This window comes from Helianthus annuus, chromosome 15 (assembly GCF_002127325.2).
Source record: "Helianthus annuus cultivar XRQ/B chromosome 15, HanXRQr2.0-SUNRISE, whole genome shotgun sequence".
Lineage (NCBI taxonomy): Eukaryota > Viridiplantae > Streptophyta > Magnoliopsida > Asterales > Asteraceae > Helianthus > Helianthus annuus.
In genome coordinates, this window is record NC_035447.2 from 84,640,390 (window position 1) to 84,662,296 (window position 21,907).

At 39.5% G+C, this 21,907-nt stretch overlaps 1 protein-coding gene across 1 annotated transcript; it reads left to right on the forward strand.

Moving 5' to 3' along the window:
- Window positions 1–5,121: 5,121 nt before the first annotated feature.
- LOC110913968 lies at window positions 5,122–6,045 on the forward strand. Its single transcript, XM_022158781.1, has one exon. It carries the CDS (start codon window positions 5,122–5,124, stop codon window positions 6,043–6,045), a length of 924 nt encoding a protein of 307 aa, XP_022014473.1.
- The last annotated feature ends 15,862 nt before the right edge of the window (window positions 6,046–21,907 follow it).

Below are 21,907 nucleotides of genomic sequence, written 5' to 3' on the forward strand. Positions count from 1 at the left end.
CTATACGTCACCTTGTTTATTTGAAAAAATCTTCCCATTCCTATTCTTCCGTAAAATCCACATTGTTTGGATTGCAATTGCATGTATTACTTTCTTCATGTTTTTACACCTTTGTAATCCGTTCAGCTCCAATAAAATATCTTTTATGCCAACCTCCGTGTTTATCATCGGTATATGTAGCCAGTTTACGACCGCTTCCCAGGTTCTTTTTGCAAAGTTACAATGAATTAAGACATGAGCCGCTGTTTCATCTGCAGCCCCGCAAATCCTACACGTTACATCTGGAATGTTTAACCCTCTGCAGTTCAGAGCTGTTGTCGTCGGTATTTTCTCCACCATTGCCCTCCACACGAACATTGAGCTTTTATTTGTAGTCCACCGGTGTAACACCCCGAAAATACAAATTCTTATACTACAAATATGTTGTAAATAAATAAGTGAAACAAACTAACTGGGAATGACACTAATCTGAAACGAAAGTTGAGGGGCCAAAAGTGTTTAATTTGAAACTAATATTAATAAAACAAAAAAAATTAAAACTCAAACACACTTGTGTGTGCTGAGATCAAACCAGACAAGAGAGGGGGGGGGGCGACCAGGGTTCTTCAAAACCCCAACTTCCACAAAAGTCATAAATTGAAGGTTCAAATCTGATCCAAAACGAAATCCGAGCTAAGATTAGTGATCTCCATTGCAAAGGGGTCATAAGGTATGTAAAATTTGATAAGAAATCTCTACTTGAAATTCTCATGATTCTAGGGAAACTGAAATCTGTTGATGCATGATTGTTAAATGAATAGATTAAGGATGATATAGTGTCTAGGAGTAAACCCTAGACAACAATAAGTGAAATCATGTCTAATCTGTCACACCCCCAAAATCCACACGCGGCGTACCACCGCTTGGAGGCGTGACATGACCAGGATCAAGCCACCAATCATATTGAACAAGTAATTAAATAGTAAAAGTTATCCATCAATACGAAAGGTGTTTATCAAAACCAACATAAGTAAATGTAGCGGAAGCATTTATGTAAAACCCAACAAAAGTATTAATGTTTGAACACGTCATAAGTGTTTAAAAGTAATCACGATCCATCTGCCCACAACGACCTGCTCCTCCTTGTGCAAGCTCCATTAGTACCTAAGGTCCTGGAAGGCATGCAGCAGAGAGTCAACAACTAGTTGAGCGAGTTCACAGAAAGTAAATGCGTAATAGTAAGTTCATGAGTATCAGGTGGCTCTACTGGGCCAACATATGTTTCTATTGGTGGGGGCTTCCCATGTTATTAATCCACTAGACTATGCGTAACCATATGTGTTCTTCACAACCGAGAACAGTAATACGTACAAGTTTACGCAGGATTTACGTAAGTATCCTTCACAACCGAGGATAGGGTACGTGGGGGTTTACGTAGGTTTTACGTAAGTGCCCGACACAACCGAGGCAGTAGTGAGTTTCCGTTCACGCAGGTTTTACGTGAGTATCCTTCACAACCGAGGATAGCGAGTAACTTAGTTATACGTAGGTTTTACGTATGTGTCCTGCACAACCGAGGACGATGGTATGGTAGTCTAGTAACAGTGTCCGTATGAGTCTATACAACCTTATCCTTATCAATCCCATTCCCAACACCCCGGGAATCCCATGCCTTGGTAAGAGTGTGAACTCACCTTGGGTTGCTCGGCAGATACACAATAAAAGGTTCTTGAACTAAAGTGGTCAACCACGTCCTAACAGGGTTACCACAGAAGTCAGGTTTTGACCCAAGTAATGCACATTGGTTCCACATAGGTTAACACAGTACGAACATGTGAATATCATGGTAAACACATAACAGTCAAGCAACGTATTCAACTTATGCGAGTAAAATAGCTCAATAGAAATCGGCCCAACATGTTGTGCGATCCACAACATGTTGTGCGATCCGCATAGTCCCGGCCCAACTAGCATAAGTGAACGGTACAACATATCCGGCCCAAATGTTAAGTTAACACTTCTTGTGCGATCCTACTAATTACCCAGCCCAATACATCATTCGGCCCAACAGTTAACACTATTATGATTTTGTGCGATCCAAAGGATCTTGTGCGATTGAGTTGGGTTGTGCGTGTGACTTTGGGCTTGTTCAGCCCAACTAGCATAACGACTCACTTGTACGATCAGTGTGGGCTTGTGCGTTTGTGTCTTGGGCTTCTAAGGCCCAACAGGTAAACGACATTACCCCTTGTGCGACTGGGCAATGCTTTGTGCGATTGGAGACCCCTTGTCCGATCAGGGTCTCTTGTGCGACCAGATCAGCTTGTGTGATCGGACCAGCTTGTGCGACCCGGTCTTGTGCGATCCGTAACAAACTTCCGGATGTCATGCAATCAGTTACAAGCTTTTAATAGTTTCCATATTTACAATCAATTAACAACTAATCAGTTTCCAATCATGCCTCTAATCGATCAAACTAGCATAATCTAAGCAATTCATATGAACCCTAATATGAATAACAAGAACATTCAAACTATCCGATTTATTAACACTTACACATAAGAGCTGATTACATAACAATTATATCATCATTCAACCGATATCAAATCACAACTGATTTATTTGTTTTCGGGTAACATTCACAATTCAAACAACACCTAACCAGCCGAGTTCTTGCAAGTCATACGATTTACATACATGTAACACACCACAACTTATCATATGAGCAACCCTAATCATGAAATCACACATGTAATCATACATAACTTACAAACATAATGTACAACACTAACCGATTGAGAGGAAGTGGGCAGGAATTGATCCGAACGTGTATCCTTGGTGCCGTCGGGTTTCAAGCAAACGAGAGAGAGAGAGAGAAGTCTAGGGTTTCTTGTGTGTGTTGTGTTTTGTGACAAATGAGAGAACTATCCCTAGATGGGTGTTTGTTTGCGTACAAAACAAGTGGGCCGAATCCAACTCGGGTGCCCTATGGGTCCGCGTACAAGGTGTGGCCCAAAATGGGCTTGTGCAATCGGGCATTGATGTGTGCATTTGTGCGATTGGGCTTGTTATATACATATACATAATACATATCATAATGTCATAACATTCAAGTAATCGTTCACTTAATCATAACACATTCACGTACGTTACACAAAGTGGGTTCAAAATACGAGTTGTCACATAATCTCTGAAAATTTCATGAACACATTGAAGGTGATTCATGAGTTTTGTGAGAAATTGATGAACACTAGGGTTTAGAAGGCTATTCTAGTGTAATTTGATTCACAGAAACCGATTTCTGAAAAAAAAATTGATGTTTAATTCTATATATGATAACTCAATTAATGTTAATCGAGGCTAAGTGACAAGCCATGAACTAGAATATAAAAGATATAAACTCCCGCCCTTTAAGTGTTTGTAGAAATGCCTCAAAGAAGGCTCGAAACTGAAATTTAAAGTTAAAAACGCATAATTGTGATGTTTGGGCGAATTATGCGATATATGATTGAAAAGATTTCTAACCACGTCATGATTAAACTCTATAGGAAAAGATACCAGAACGTCGAGTGGACAAGCCGGTGGCGATTTGCGTTTGAAGGGCGAGTTCTAAAGGTATGTAACTTAACTCGTTACATTAAGTGAATTGTTGTTAAATTATGTATAGTTGCATTGTAAAATAAAACTTGTGTTGATTATAGCGACCATGATCGTTACTTAAATTCATAGGATTAGAGTTAGCAAGAAACCGTTTGGTAGTCATCATATTGGAGGATTCCATAAGATGAGCCAACGGGTCGAATAATAGTGTAAATTGTAGTACAAGTGTTTTAATAGTTAGCCATGGCGATAACATTCACAAGAGCATTAAACCATGGGATTGGTAAGGAAATGGGGGTGATGATAAGTCCCGGATGATGGGTATAAGGCGCCATAGGCTTACTAGTGAAACGATAGTAAAATGGGTGTAGTATGAGTGGGTCGAATAAATGCCTAGTGATTTTTAGTTGTTCAACCCGTAAATAAAATTTTCGGTATGATAATTATAATAGGCACGTCGGTAATGAATTTACAAACGTATAGGAAAAAGAATCACCTAAAACAGACAACCGAGCGAAAAGTTATGAGTATTTAAAGTTGGATTTGTGAATTTCCGGAACTGGGCAAATATGCAGGTCCAGTTTCTAGACCTACTGGAAAACGTATTCCCCCGCGCCACACGAGGGTAACATAGGAAATCAGCGCGACATGCGGGGGCACCCGTGCCACGCGAAGGTCCTTCGTGACACGCGACTGGACGACTTTTAAAATTTTATTTTATTTTTCAAGATTCGATGCTAGAACTTGTTTATATGATCTAATTCAATGTCAAAACTAACATTTTGAATGGTTTTGACTTTAGGTGATAATGGGGACTTTAAGGATGGCGATCAAGCAAGTTTTGAAGAACCGAACACAACCTTTGAAGCTTCCGCGTTATCATAACTTTATTAGACAATGTTTTTAGATGTAAACAATTTGCTAATCATGTCATGAATGTTTAAGCTAGTCGGTAGTTGACTAGTATATGGTTACTTTAGAACTTTGTTTTGGGTAACTTATGTTTTAATTAAGACACTCTTTTTATAAAATCTTATGATTTATTATTAAAGTCGAGTAGTAATTAGGTGGTTTTTACAAGTTGGTAATCAGAGCTTAAGGTTTTCAACAAAGTGTTCGGTTCAAGCTTGATCGATCGTCCGGTAAGAATTAATTTATTATTTTAGTAGATTTTATCTTATGTAAGAAATGATATGTGAATTAATGTGCATGGGAAGCGTGTGTTAACTCACTCAAACCCGGAAAGTGCACCAAAAAGTGAACGGTTAAAGCAAGTTATGAACTTGGCTAAACCAAAGCAAATAAAGCTATGTTATAAATGAAATGTTTAACGTTTAATGTAAACATTTCAGTTTCAAGATGTCGGAAAGAAACGATGATGATCCGGTGCCGACAAGCACCGAACAAATGAAAGAGATAATTGCCGAAGAAGTGGGGAAGGCAATTGAAGGTAGTCTATCTGGGTTTATAGACAAAATTCAAAACACGGTGTTTTCACTAGTCGAAGAACGAGTCAAAAGGTTGGAAGATAGCGTCAACCTTATGAAAGAGAAATCGGGAGAACGTAAAGGATGTTCGTACAAAGAGTTCATGGCGTGTAAACCGCCAATCTACAACAGGAAGGTCGACCCGATAATATGCCAAAGATGGTTAAGCGATGTTGAAGGAGTGTTTGAAAGGACCAATTGTGATGTAAGTGACTTTGTTGCTTACGGAACGGGTCAGTTGAGGGGTCAAGCCAAAGATTGGTGGGACAACAAGAAGAAGGAAATAGGAGCCGAAGCGGCGAGGGTTATGACTTGGGATGAGTTTAAGGTGCTGTTCCTTAAACACCATAGTCCCAAAGCGGTTATTAACAGAATTAAGGAAGAATTCATCCAGCTAAGACAAAAGGGTGAAACAATCGATAAGATCACGGGTACCTTTATGGATAAGCTGAGATTCTGTGACGAGTTGGTCACCACGGAAGAGCAGAAGATATACTACTATTACAACATGCTGAGTGCTGAGTACCGGGAGTTCATGACTCCCTCAAAGTATGAAACCCTCACAGAAATTATCAACACCGCCCGGGAGCGGGAAATTGAATTGAAGAAACAAATTGAGAGGGGCGAGCGAAGGGCACAAGATGTGAACCCAAGCCCTACAAAGAAAGATCGAACTGTTGAATCGGGAAAGAAGGAGGATGTGAAAGGCGGGTCGCCGAGTTGCAAGGTATGTGGAAAGGGGCACAAGGGTGAGTGCCGCTTCAAAGGCAAGCCGTGTCCTATATGTGGGAAGACGGGACACACCGCATCATTATGTCCGGGAAAGGTTTCCATTTGCTATAAATGTTATCAGCCCGGCCACAAAAAGTCTGAATGCCCAGACTTAGTTGGAAGGAGAGACGTTAAAGAATCTCTAGCAGAAGCTCCAAAAGCGAAGGCTAGGTCCTTCCAACTTACCGCGGCTGAAGCGAAAACATAACCCGATGTGGTCTCACGTACATTCACAATAAACTCAATTCCTGCACGTGTATTGTTTGATACGGGTGCCAATAAATCCTTTATTTCACATGGATTTATTCGACATCCTTCATTTGTATTGACGAAATTATCTGTGCCCTTAGAAGTTGAAATAGGGGACAAGAAAAGTTTTATAGTTTTTGATATTTGTCGAGGCTGCAAATTAAGCATCGATGATGAAGAGTACTTGATAGACCTAATCCCGATGTTAATGGGGGAGTTTCAAGTAGTTGTTGGGATGGATTGGCTATCTCAGCACCACGCAAAGGTTGCGTGTGTCCATAAGGAGATAAAGCTAACATCTCTAAGCGGAAAACGCGTCACTATCTATGTTGTCACACCCCTATTTTCCACGTGTCACCGGTGGGCCGGTGGGGAGTATCGTGACGTAATTGATATCATCATAGTCAAACAACACAACATATAAATGCACAGCGGAAGCAAAGAGATAGATTTATTTCAACTGAATAAATTGTAATATTAAGTATCACAAAACAGTCGAAACAGATCCACAGGCGGATCGAATAAAAAGGAAAATTGTTCAACAGACTTTGGCATCTAAAGCTTGTGAGACTTGAGTAATGATGCCTGGAGTAGCCAGCCTATTTCGTTTAGTACCTGCACTTAGCCTTTTTGGAAAATACGTCAGTTTATACTGGTAAATACAACTTAACTGACTCATTTTGAAAAGAGTTTGAAAATTTATTTGAATGCACTTCGGCAAAATATCTTTTATAACTTGGGACAATTATTTAAAATAATCTTGTATACAGATTTACTTATTTGTCGTCCATCAGGGCCGGTTTGTGGGGCCGGTCTTAAGTTAACTGACACGCCACATGTATAATGCGCACAGGGTTGATTCCTTTAAGTGGGATAACAGTTTTTACATAAGGCTGCTGTCAGGTGTACGCCTACACCCTGTGCTTAGGTCGTGGCCATTTCATGAATGATGCCAAGGATATCCGGGACATGGTCATTTAACCCCCAAAGGCCATACACCAAATAATATATATCAAACGGGTCATGCAAATGCATTAATGACAATTCGATTTAAATGACTACATACACCCGACCAAGCGGTACTTTTATAGTACCGTATCCCAAGCCCGTATAGGGAAAATAAGTTAAGGGTATTTACCTGAGCAAAGTATAATTCAAATACAGCAAGTGCACGTAACTTTTACTGGGCTCGTAATCCGGAACGAAGGTTTTAATAACCTATTAGAATCCTAACGGGTCTTTAATTTAGCCAAAGCTTTAGACCGGTTAGTTTTCAAAGGAAGGCACGGTTCAAACGCATGATAAAGCGAAGACCGGCTTAGAATGTGGTTTTGACCCGACAAGCTTGTATACTTGTTTAATATGGGTATCTTAAACACATTCTAAATTTTGAGACAAAAACGATATGGTTTGCCCCGTTTCGGCTAATACATGTAAACTAGTTACATAGACCGATCCGAACGCGAAACATGCGTAACGGGTAACCATAAGAGTCATGAACATGTTCCACAAGTTAATATGCCTTAAATATGTTGTGACATCAGCAGGATGTCTTCTATTATGCCCAAAATGATTTTAAACACAAATTACTCCTCGTAAGGGTATTTTGGTCATTTAAAAGGTTATAAAAGGGTTTAAATATGTTTCTGAGTTTCGGGTCTGATGTAATCAGTAAAAAATACTCAATTTACTAAGTTATATCATTAGGGTATAACTTATATGTGAAATTTATCACTTATAACCAAACTATGCATCTTAAGGGCATTTTGGTAATTTCACATAGGCTTAAAAGGTCAAAACTGGAATTCTGAGTTTAAGACTTTTGCTTACTACTAAAGTATGAAAATTTACTTAAAACATCAGTAGGTATCAAACCTTATATTTATAAAATGGTTTTAATACATAGTATGCATTAAAAAGCTTAAAAAGGCGATTTGGAGCCATTTCCGGGGTTTCAAAGGAAAACTAATAATTTTATTATTCCAGAAGGCTCAAAATACTTTATTTATCATATTAGATCAGTAGAAAAAGGTTTGGGGTCAAAAGGATTTGTAAAACTTATTTTATAGCCTAAAAGGGCAAAACCGGCAATTACCGAATCAAGCTTAGAATTCTAAGTTATGCTCAGCCTAAAATAAATAAAAATCTTCAAAAATCCCAAAATATTATATTACATCAGTGGGTAATAAGTTTAATATAAAAATTTGGGGTTAGATAGGCTATATGCTAATTATGCGGTTTATTTACTTAAAAGCTTCTTAATTACGCTAATGAGCATAACTCTTAATCTAGACCTCAAACTGATGTCAAATTCTAGGGACAAGTTTATAAATCAGTAGTGAAGGTTTCTATCCTTTCACTTTTTCAAAAATCACATTTTAAGGTGATAAGGGCATAATAGTCAACATTTAAGCATTTAACGGAATCATGCATATGAATTGGATAACCAATGAACCAAGTTGTATAATCACAGAGGGTTATACATCTAAGTAACTTGGTCCATTAAAGCTCTAAGGCATTCCTAATTCATGCTCAAACGGGTCAGAACTGAAAGTCAAAGCATAAGTCAAACTATGCGACTTTCGATCCCGAACCGAGCTTAAACTGAAAATTGTCGAGTTGAACATGTTTAGACTTGTTCTTACATTAATTACCAAGTTATATTAATGTCAAAACAGGTTTCATAGCTTACACATTGATAATTATGTGTTTATTTACAAAATTAGCTTCCTGTTGACTTTTTGTAACTAAGTTTGACTCGACAATTGACCTAGTTAGAGTGGGAATCAGAGGGTGACCTTTTAAAGGTTTATTGCCCACATAATTACCAACTCATAGGTACTTTCATAATGAAAATTGACTGGGGCAATTAAGATTAATGACGAAGTCAAATCTTAATTACGACGGTTTGACTTTTAGGAATATAAGCTAATTAGAATGACTAAGCAAGGTTTAGAACTCTTACTTAAGGTCCTTGCTATCTTTTCTACACTTCCAAATCTTCTCCCAAGTCAGGTAGCTCCAGAAACCAAGTTGTGAAGTTGTAAGTGAATGAGCAATTGAAGATCACAACTTCATGGCCTTATATAGGTTTCTTGGATCATTAAGATCATGCCAAACAAGTCTAGGAATGTTTCCAGATGATTACAAGTGTCCCTAAGCCTTAAAAACCATCAAACATGCCCCTAGAATCGAAAAACAAGTGTTTAAAGTCGGTTACAAGGCTGGAACAAACACCTGTGCTTGTTTTCTGCATCTGGGCACCTTAGGCGGCCCGCATAAGGTTCTAGGGATGGCTTACGCGGCTGGATTGAGTGTTTGATCCGGTCACCAAGTTTCAATAATTGCACAAATGGTCCCTGGTCCTTCCAAACTTGATTTTTGGCTCATTTCTTGTACTATAAACCCCCAAACTTGACTTTTAAGGGCTCCAAGTTATAAACCAACTTTGTTAGGTCCCCGGTAATTCAAACGTTCACCGAAAAGCCTTGAATTTCAACGTTGACACTTTTAACCCCTCGTATACGAATATTGTCATAACTTTCTCATACTTTATCGAAACCTTGTGAAATTTTTATCACACATTCTTGTGAGTATAATTTATCATTACAAAACTTAGGGTCTGCTAATAGATCACTCAGAGGTATACTTTAAACATGTTGACACATTTAGCCCCTGTAGTTTGTAATTCCTCACTTTCTTTCACAATTAGCTTCGTATGATCCATGACTTATTCGTTTGAAGGTATAAACATCTTGTAGAGCTACTTTAAAAATATATTTATCCATTGTTGACATTCTGGATCCTTATATTCACACAGTTTCCTTGTTTGTCAACTTTAGTCCTTCTAATTCAGTCCTTTACACGTTTAAAGTCCATGACACGTGTCGATATAATATTGGACATGAATTTTCGAGGTGTTACATCCTTACCCCCTTAAAAGAAATCTCGCCCTCGAGATTTACTAAAATAAATGAGGGTACTTTTCTTTCATCGTGGATACTACCTCCCACGTGTATTCGGGACCTCTGCGGGCATCCCATTTGATCTTTACAATAGGTACATGCTTCCTCTGAAGCTTCTTAACCTGTCGATCCTCAATTAACAAAGGTTTTTCCACAAATTTTAAGCTCTCATCTATGTGCACATCTGTATGTGGTATGACTAGCGATTCATCAGCTAGACATTTCTTCAGATTGCAAATGTGGAATACATTATGAATACCACTTTCCAAGGTGACACTTTAAGTAAAACTTTATCACCAACCTCAAACTTGAGGGGTTTTCGCCTTTTATCAGCATAACTTTTCTGCCTATCCCTGGCAGCTTTCAGGCGATCACGAATCTGGACAATCTTGTCCGTCGTCTCGAAGACTATTTCAGGTCCTGATACTTGAGTGTCTCCTACTTCTGCCCAACAGATGGGCGTTCTGCATTTCCTACCATATAATGCCTCAAAAGGCGCAACCTGAATGCTTGTATGGTAGCTATTATTGTAGGAGAACTCGACCAATGGCAGGTGCTTATCCCAGCTACCGCCTAAATCAATTACACATGCACGTAGCATGTCTTCCAAAGTTTGGATAGTACGCTCACTCTGCCCATCTGTCTGAGGATGGTAAGCCGTACTAAAGTTCAATTGCGTGCCCAAAGACTGTTGGAAACTTTTCCAAAAATGAGATGTATATCTAGTATCCCTGTCAGAGATAATAGATACTGGTACGCCATGCAAGGATACAATCTTGTCTACGTACAATTGGGCTAACATATCGAAGCTATAAGTCTCCTTAATGGGTAGGAAATGTGCTGACTTAGTCAATCTATCAACTATGACCCATATAGTGTCATTTCCTTTCTTAGTCTTTGGCAACTTGGTGATGAAATCCATTGTCACCATTTCCCATTTCCAGGTGGGAATTTCAGGCTGTTGTAACAAACCTGACGGCTTCTGATGTTCAGCCTTGACTTGAGCACACGTCAAGCATTTAGCTACATAGGCAGCTATAGACTTCTTCAAGCCTATCCACCAATAGTTCGCCTTTAGATCCTGGTATATTTTATCAACTCCAGGATGAACGGAATATTTGGAACTATGGGCTTCCTGGAGGATAACATCCCGAAGTCCTCCATAAACAGGAACCCATATTCGTCCATTTAACCTTAGGATTCCGTCCTTACCATAGGATAACTGTTCCTTAGTTACACCTAAGTTTTCTTCAGGGTAGTTAGTCTCTAACACAGCTTCCTTCTGCGCAGCTAACAACCTTTCATTCAAACTATTTTTGATCTCAATGCTCTTGGCATTGATCCTTATAGGCTTTACCCTTTCCTTTCTACTCAAGGCATCTGCGACTACATTGGCCTTGCCCGGATGGTATCTTATCTCACAATCATAATCGTTTAAAGTTTCCATCCATCGTCGCTGCCTCATATTCAAGTCCTTCTGATTAAACAAATGTTGAAAGCTCTTGTGATCAGGATAGATCACACACTTTGTTCCATACAGGTAATGCCTCCACAGTTTTAGTGCGAATACAACGGCACCCAACTCCAAATCATGGGTGGTGTAATTCTTCTCGTGCACCTTTAACTGGCATGAAGCATAGGCAATAACCTTGCCCTTCTGCATCAACACACCGCCCATCCCAGTGTGTGATGCATCACAATATACCACAAACTCCTCAATCCCATCTGGCAATGTCAACACAGGAGCATTGCTCAACTTCATCTTCAAAATTTCGAACGATTCTTGCTGCTTAGGCCCCCAGTCAAACTTGCTATTCTTACGAGTGAGTAAAGTCAGGGGTGCTGCAATTCTTGAGAAGTTTTCTATAAATCGCCTATAGTATCCTGCCAGTCCTAGGAAACTGCGAATCTCCGTAGGCGTCTTTGGCTCTTGCCAATTCATAATAGCTTCGCTCTTAGCGGGATCTACTTGGATACCATGCTCACTAACAACATGTCCAAGGAATTGGACTTCACGAAGCCAAAATTCACACTTAGAAAATTTTGCATAAAGCTTTTCTTGACGAAGCAGTTTCAGAATGCAATGGAGATGCTTCTCATAGTCAGCTTGATTCTTCGAGTAGATGAGGATGTCATCGATGAAGACGATAACAAATTTATCCAAATAAGGCTTGCAGACGCAATTCATGAGATCCATGAATGCGGCAGGTGCATTAGTGAGTCCAAAAGGCATCACTAGGAACTCGTAATGACCATAGCGAGTCCTAAATGCAGTCTTATGCACGTCTTCATCTTTAATCTTCAATTGATGATAGCCTGACCTCAAGTCAATCTTGGAAAAGTAGCTTGCCCCTTGTAATTGATCAAACAGATCGTCGATCCTGGGCAAGGGATACCTGTTCTTGATGGTGACCTTGTTAAGTTCTCGATAATCGATGCACAAACGCATCGAACCATCCTTCTTTTTAATAAATATGATTGGCACTCCCCAAGGAGACGAACTAGGTCCAATAAAACCCTTGGCTAGCAAATCATCTAGCTGTGTCCTTAATTCCTTCATCTCTGTTGGTGCCAACCTATAAGGTGCTCTAGCAACAGGTGCTGCCCCGGGGATAATGTCAATTCTGAATTCCACTTGTCTATCTGGTGGTAAACCAGGTAGTTCTTCAGGAAAGACTTCAGGGTATTCAGAAATGACTGGGATATCTTCGACCTTAGGCTTCTGCTCGTCGACCATTACTTGTGCCATGTAAATAACACAACCCTTCTTCATACATCTAGATGCCTTGAGCATAGCCACTTGCTCAGGCAATCCATACTGGGTATCTCCTTGAATGGTGAGTGACTCACCAGACGGAGTCTTAATCATTACTTGCTTCTTGTTGCAGATGATCTGGGCTTGGTTATGCGATAACCAATCCATGCCAATACTATATCAAATCCGGCTAACTTCAAAGGAAGCAAGGACAGAGGAAAAGAGTGGTTCCTAATTGATATGACACATCCATCTAACACGGTCGAGGCTGTTTCTAAGGTACCATCAGCTAATTCCACCTCATACTTCACACTTAAGGTTTTCACAGGTAACTTCAACAATTCACAGAACTTATTATCTATGAACGACTTATCAGCGCCAGAATCAAACAGTACTTTAGCATATACATCATTTATGAGGAAAGTACATGTGATCACATTGTCGTCCTGAACGGCTTCCCGTGCATCCATCCGGAAGACTCTGGCATTAGTCTTCTTTGTTTCCTCAGGTTTCTTAGTGTATTTAGGGTAGATAGTCTTAATGTGCCCTTTTTCATTGCAATTGAAACAGGTAGCATCTTTGATTTTCTTGCAGTCAATAGTCTTGTGCTCTTTAGACTTGCACAACCCACATGCAAGTGGTCCTGATTGAGACTTGATCTCAAGCCTGCACTTTCCAAAGTGGCGTTTTTTGGCAAGTTGAGCACTTTGGCTTTTCCTCAGTTCGCTGGTTACCTTTGTTGGACCCAGATTCCTTCTTGTGGTCCGTATTACCCTTGTGCTTCTTCTCAGACCTTCGTGAGGTATCATCCTCACGCTTCCTCTTACTCTCTTCAGAGTTCTTGAGCGATCTTAACCTGACCGCATCTAAGGTGAGGGATAGAGATAGATCAGCTGCTGATCTGAAAGTAGCAGGTCTCGAAGCCTTAACACTGGCTTTGATTTCTGGGGCCAAACCCCCAATGAAGCGATCAATCCTCTTGGGTTCTGTTGTCACAAGGTAGGGAACCAGTCTAGACATGGTGTTGAAGCTTGTAAGATAAGCTTGGCAATCTAGGTTCCTCATTACCAGTGATAAGAAATCTGTCTCAATCCTTTCCACTTCATGCTGTGGACAATAATTCTCCTTAATGAGAACAACAAACTGCTCCCATGACATATTGTAGAGTGGGATCTTCCCAGCAGCTTGAATGAGAGACTTCCACCAAGCTAATGCATCTCCCTTGAATGATTGGGATACATACTTCACTATATCCCTTTCAGCACAACCGCTGATATCAACAACAGTGTCCATTTCATCCAACCAAGTCATACAATCAATTGCCCCTTTCTCCCCAGTGAAATCCTGGGGTTTGCAGGAAACAAAGTACTTATAGGTACAGGACTTGGTACGCGGTTCATCATCGAACACTATCCTCTTGGATGGAATACTGTGTTGGTTTGAGGAATGTTCAACATTCTCTTTCTTAGGTTCATCTTTCTTAGAGGGTGGTTTACTATGAGCTTCTGAATGAGTCTTAGAAACAGACTTAGAGTGGGGTACCGAAGAAGCTCTACTATGAGTTCCACTAAACTCCTTGAATTACTCCGTCATAGCTTTAGATACAGCTGTATCAATCAGGGCATGGAGCTCTCCTTTGGTTATATTAACCCTATCATTATCATCGTGGTTTTCCAGAGAATGACAGTTCACTTCCTCTGACCTAGCCATGTAGCTTTAATTGCTACATAAAATTAAACAAGGACAAGGTTTATACGGAAGCTTATACAGTTTTATCGTTTTAAACGATTTATTAACCATGGTTTTAAGAACCATTCTAGTTAATTTGTTAAATATATAATTATTCAGGATCTTTATCATAAATCCTAAGTTATAAGTTAATAATGGCACAAAGAGGCCTAGTCACGTAGACAGGTTTAATTTTATAACAAGGATTTTACAGAATCGAGGTATTTAAGGTCTGAATCAAAGTTCATTCCCTTTTCTAGACAGGGAGTTGTAGGCTACCATTGTCTTTTAGTCCCAGATGACGTTAATTATAGCCCGTAGGCATTTCATCCTTAAGGGATGATTATTTTAAATAAGGGAATTTAGATTAACCCTTTTAAAGATGGCCTGTGCGACTTTAACGGTTCACAGTTTGCCAAAAATGTTAACATACTTACAGATGTTAACAAGGATTGGAATCTTTTAGATAGGTTTTACCATCTTAGCCATGTCTGCAGTGACAATTAGGCTAGGTTTTACCTTTAAGATTCTTTATATATATTAAACGCAGAGCAAACCTAAATTGAGAGGTTACAATGATCTAAATCTAATTGAGGAACTACCATCTTAGCCCTGTCTTCAAATGACACACGAGCTAGGTCTTGTCCTTTTTTAGATTTTGCCATTTTATTATAATGGTAGATCTTATAATGGGAATGTTATTTTAAATCTAACTGTTCCCTTAAAATTAAACAAGTACATGGTTGCCCTAAACGGGACTGCTACAAAAATGACTTGCCCATGCAGGGGTAAATCAGAAAATAAGAAAGGAAACAAATCAAAAACAAAACAATTTAAGATAAATCCTAAGTTCTTGTCTAGACTCGAGATTGTGCAATTTTTGTAACTGAGATTAAACACAAAAGGCCAGTGTTTAATTCACTCAGCGTTGGCTCTGATACCAACCTGTCACACCCCTATTTTCCACGTGTCACCGGTGGGCCCGGTGGGGAGTATCGTGACGTAATTGATATGATCATAATCAAACAACACAACATATAAATGCACAGCGGAAGCAAAGAGATAGATTTATTTCAACTGAATAAATTGTAATATTAAGTATCACAAAACAGTCGAAACAGATCCACAGGCGGATCGAATAAAAAGGAAAATTGTTCAACAGACTTTGGCATCAAAAGCTTGCGAGACTTAAGTAATGATGCGTGGAGTAGCCAGCCTATTTCGTTTAGTACCTGCACTTAGCCTTTTTGGAAAATACGTCAGTTTACACTGGTAAATACAACTTAACTGACTCATTTTGAAAAGAGTTTGAAAATTTATTTGAATGTACTTCGGCAAAATATCTTTTATAACTTGGGACAATTAATTAAAATAATCTTGTATACAGATTTACTTATTTGCCGTCCATCAGGGCCGGTTTGTAGGGCCGGTCTTAAGTTAACTGACACGCCACAGGTATAATGCCCACAAGGTTGATTCCATTAAGTGGGATACCAGTTTTTACATAAGACATCTGTCAGGTGTACGCCTACACCCTGTGCTTAGGTCGTGGCCATTTCATGAATGATGCCAAGGATATCCGGGACATGGTCATTTAACCCCCAAAGGCCATACACTAAATAATACATATCAAACGGGTCATGCAAATGCATTAATCACAATTCGATTTAAATGACTACATACACCCGACCAAGCGGTACTTTTATAGTACCGTATCCCAAGCCCGTATAGGGAAAATAAGTTAAGGGTATTTACCTGAGCAAAGTATAATTCAAATACAGCAAGTGCACGTAGCTTTTACTGGGCTCCTAATCTGGAACGAAGGTTTTAATAACCTATTAGAATCCTAACGGGTCTTTAATTTAGCCAAAGCTTTAGACCGGTTAGTTTTCAAAGGAAGGCACGGTTCAAACGCATGATAAAGCGAAGACCGGCTTAGAATGTGGTTTTGACCCGACAAGCTTGTATACTTGTTTAATATGGGTATCTTAAACACATTCTAAATTTTGAGACAAAAACGATATGGTTTGCCCCGTTTCGGCTAATACATGTAAACTAGTTACATAGACCGATCCGAACGCGAAACATGCGTAACGGGTAACCATAAGAGTCATGAACATGTTCCACAAGTTAATATGCCTTAAATATGTTGTGACATCAGTAGGATGTCTTCTATTATGCCCAAAATGATTTTAAACACAAATTACTCCTTGTAAGGGTATTTTGGTCATTTAATAGGTTATAAAAGGGTTTAAATACGTTTCTGAGTTTCGGGTCTGATGTAATCAGTAAAAAAATACTCAATTTACTAAGTTATATCAGTAGGGTATAACTTATATGTGAAATTTATCACTTATAACCAAACTATGCATCTTAAGGGCATTTTGGTAATTTCACATAGGCTTAAAAGGTCAAAACTAAAATTCTGAGTTTAAGACTTTTGCTTACTGCTAAAGTATGAAAATTTACTTAAAACATCAGTAGGTATTAAACCTTATATTTATAAAATGGTTTTAATACATAGTATGCATTAAAAACGCTTAAAAAGGCGATTTGGAGCCATTTCCAGGTTTTCAAATGAAAGCTGATAAGTTTATTATTCTAGAAGGCTCAAAATACTTTATTTATCATATTAGATCAGTAGAAAAAGGTTTGGGGTCAAAAGGATTTGTAAAACTTATTTTATAGCCTAAAAGGGCAAAAACAACAATTACCGAATCAAGCTTAGAATTCTAAGTTATGCTCAGCCTAAAATAAATAAAAATCTTCAAAAAACCTAAAATATTATATTACATCAGTGGGTAATAAGTTTAATATAAAAATTTGGGTTTAGATAGGCTATATGCTAATTATGCGGTTTATTTACTTAAAAGCTTCTTAATTACGCTAATGAGCATAACTCTTAATCTAGACCTCAAACTGATGTCAAATTCTAGGGACAAGTTTATAAATCAGTAGTGAAGGTTTCTATCCTTTCACTTTTTCAAAAATCACATTTTAAGGTGATAAGGGCATAATAGTCAACATTTAAGCATTTAACGGAATCATGCATATGAATTGGATAACCAATGAACCAAGTTGTATAATCACAGAGGGTTATAATTCTAAGTAACTTGGTCCTATTAAAGCTCTAATGCATTCCTAATTCATGCTCAAACGGGTCAGAACTGAAAGTCAAAGCATAAGTCAAACTATGCGACTTTCGGTCCCAAACCGAGCTTAAACTGAAAATTGTCGAGTTGAACATGTTTAGACATGTTCTTACATTAATTACCAAGTTATATTAATGTCAAAACAGGTTTCATAGCTTACACATTGATAATTATGTGTTTATTTACAAAATAGCTTCATGTTGACTTTTTGTAACTAAGTTTGACTCGACAATTCACCTAGTTAGAGTGGGAATCAGAGGGTGACCTTTTAAAGGTTTATTGCCCACATAATTACCAACTCATAGGTACTTTCATAATGAAAATTGACTGGAGCAATTAAGATTAATGACGAAGTCAAATCTTAATTACGACGGTTTGACTTTTAGGAATATAAGTTAATTAGAATGACTAAGCAAGGATTAGAACTCTTACTTAAGGTCCTTGCTATCTTTTCTACACTTCCAAATCTTCTCCCAAGTCAGGTAGCTCCAGAAACCAAGTTGTGAAGTTGTAAGTGAATGAGCAATTGAAGATCACAACTTCATGGGCTTATATAGGTTTCTTGGATCATTAAGATCATGCCAAACAAGTCTAGGAATGTTTCCAGATGATTACAAGTGTCCCTAAGCCTTAAAAACCATCAAACATGCCCCTAGAATCGAAAAACAAGTGTTTAAAGTCGGTTACAAGGCTGGAACAGACACCTATGCTTGTTTTCTGCATCTGGGCACCTTAGGCGGCCCGCGTAAGGTTCCAGGGATGGCTTACGGGGCTGGATTGAGGGTCTGATCCGGTCACCAAGTTTCAATAATTGCACAAATGGTCCCTGGTCCTTCCAAACTTGATTTTTGGCTCATTTCTTGCACTATAAACTCCCAAACTTGACTTTTAAGGGCTCCAAGTTATAAACCAACTTTGTTAGGTCCCCGGTAATTCAAACGTTCACCGAAAAGCCTTGAATTTCAACGTTGATGCTTTCAACCCCTCGTATACGAATATTGTCATAACTTTCTCATACTTTATCGAAACCTTGTGAAATTTTTATCACACATTCTTGTGAGTATAATTTATCATTACAAAACTTCGTATGATCCATGACTTATTCGTTTGAAGGTATAAACATCTTGTAGGGCTACTATCCATTGTTGACATTCTGGATCCTTATATTCACACAGTTTCCTTGTTTGTCAACTTTAGTCCTTCTAATTCAGTCCTTTACACGTTTAAAGTCCATGACACGTGTCGATATAATATTGGACATGAATTTTTGAGGTGTTACATATGGCGAAAAAGGAGGTAACCCCATAATATGCTCGATGTTGAAAGCTCGCAAGCTTATGAAGCAAGGATATAAGGCGTTTATGATATACGCGAATGAGCCTGAGAAAGAATCACTGAAGATTGGAGACGTACCGGTAGTATAGGACTTCGAAGATGTATTTCCGGAAGATTTACCAGGGATACCGCCCGAACGAGTAGTAGAGTTCGGAATCAAATTGATTCCGGGCGTGAAACCCGTAGCTAAAGCACCGTACCGACTCGCGTCGTCGGAATTACAAGAATTGATGTCACAAATTCAAGACCTGCTCGATAAAGGATTCATAAGGCCGAGTGTGTCTCCTTGGGGCGCACCGGTGCTATTCGTGGAAAAGAAAGACGGAAGCATGTGCATGTGTATCGATTACCGGGAGTTAAACAAACTCACGGTAAAGAATCGATACCCGCTTCCAGGAATAGATGATCTATTCGACCAATTACAAGGTGCGAACTGGTTTTCAAAAATTGACCTTAGATCGGGGTATCACCAACTAAAGGTCAAGGAGGAAGATGCGCCGAAGACGGCTTTCCGATGCGATACGGACATTATGAGTTCCTCGTGATGTCATTCGGGCTGACAAATGCACCCACGGCTTTCATGGACCTCATGAACCGGGTTTGCAAGACAATGTTGGATAAATCAGTAATCGTATTTATCGATGATATTCTAGTGTACTCGAAAAGTGAAGCAAAAAATGCACACCACTTACAAGAGGTGTTGGAGACACTCAGACGAGAAAGGTTGTATGCGAAATTCTCTAAGTGCGCCTTTTGGTTACAAGAGGTGCAATTCCTCAGCCACATCATAAGTGCCGATGGAATATTGGTAGACCCGTCAAAGATTGAGGCTGTGTCAAAGTGGAATCCCCCGAAGAACCCCTCGGAAATTAGAAGTTTCTTAGGGCTTGCGGGATATTACAGGAGATTTATTCAGGACTTCTCCAAGATTGCATCGTCGTTAACTAAGTTAACTCGGAAAGAGGAGAAATTTATTTGGGGTGTCGAACAAGAAAGAGCGTTCCAAGCTCTAAAAGAGAAGTTAACTCAAGCTCCGGTATTAACATTGCCGGACGGGGTCGAAGACTTGGTGGTATATTCGGATGCCTCACTATCGGGGCTCGGATGCGTTTTGATGCAACGGGGCAAGGTTATAGCTTATGCCTCGAGGCAGTTGAAAATACATGAAAAGAAATATCCCACGCATGATCTCGAATTGGCTGCGGTGGTGTTTGCGTTAAAAATATGGAGGCACTATTTATATGGGGTAAAGTGCACCATATTCACCGATCACAAGAGCTTAAAGTACTTCTTCGATCAGAAGGAGTTAAATATGCGACAGAGGCGATGGTTAGAAACGGTGAAGGATTTCGACTGTGAAATACACTATCATCCCGGAAAGGCAAATGTGGTGGCGGATGCTCTGAGCAGAAAAACGGACTATGTCCCAATACGAGTAAGGTCAATGCAGCTTGTGGTGACCTCGAGTATACTTGAGCGTATCCGAGAAGAACAGGTACAAGTAGTGAAATAGGAGAACTGGAAGAAGGAAAGAATAATCGGCCAGTTAAAAGATTTGTCTGATGGAAAGAACGGGTTGAAGACTCGATCCGGAAGAATATGGGTTCCAAATTCTTGTGGGGTGAAGACGCTTCTACTTGATGAAGCTCATAAATCTCGATATTCTATTCATCCGGGTGCGACCAAGATGTACAATGATCTGAAGCAAAACTATTGGTGGCCCGGAATGAAGAGGGATGTGGTAAAATACGTGGAGAAGTGCTTGACTTGCTTACAAGTCAAGGCGGAACACCAGAAACCATACGGAAAACTGCAACCTTTGGAGATCCCGATTTGGAAATGGGAACATATCACTATGGACCTATTGACCAAACTACCTAAAACGATTCGGGGATCCGATGCAATACGAGTGATTGTGGATAGGATGACGAAGAGTGCTCATTTTATCCCTATACACGAAACATATACTTCGGAAAAGATGTCCGAGGTATATACAAACGAAATAGTGGCACGTCACGGAGTACCGGTATCCATTGTGTCGGATAGAGATACCCGGTTTAATTCAAATTTTTGGCGAGATTTTCAAGAACAAACGGGAACGAAACTCTTCGTTAGCACCGCCTACCATCCTTAGACGGATGGGTAGAGTGAAAGAACAATACAGACACTAGAGGATATGTTACGGGCATGTATCATCGACTTCGGTGGAAGTTGGGATATTTATCTACCTTTGGCCGAATTTTCGTATAACAATAGTTAACATTCGAGTATCGGCATGGCACCTTACGAGATGCTATATGGTAGAAAATGCAGAACCCCGATGTGTTGGGGTGAAGTGGGTCCGCGTGAGTTGGCACATAAAGACATAATTCAGGCCACTAATGAGAAAATTGAAGTGGTACGAGCCCATTTGAAAGCAGCCCAAGATAGGCAAAAGTCTTATGCCGACAAAAGACGAAGACCAATTGAATTTCTGATAGGCGACATGGTTATGTTAAAAGTTTCCCCATGGAAGGGCGTTATCAGATTCAGAAAAAGAGGGAAACTAAGCCCGAGGTTTATCGGGCCATTTAAAATCATCGAACGGGTTGGCAAGGTGGCTTATCGCCTCGAGCTACCGGAAGAGTTGAGTGGAATACATGGCACATTCCACGTGTCTCAGTTGCGAAAATGTTTAGCGGAGGAAACAGCTTATATCCATTACGATGATATCGAGGTGGATAATAGCCTGAATTATGCGGTAAGGCCATTAGAGATCCTAGATCGAAAGGTTAAGCACTTGCGAAATAAGAGAATTGATCAAGTTAAGATCAAATGGGAGCATAGGAAAGGTTCGGACACTACATGGGAGTCCGAAGAGGAGATGCGACGTCTCTACCCTACACT

Excerpts from the sequence above, each read along its gene's own strand:
- LOC110913968 (XM_022158781.1), top strand. The coding sequence starts at position 5,122 with ATGAAAGAGAAATCGGGAGAACGTAAAGGATGTTCGTACAAAGAGTTC.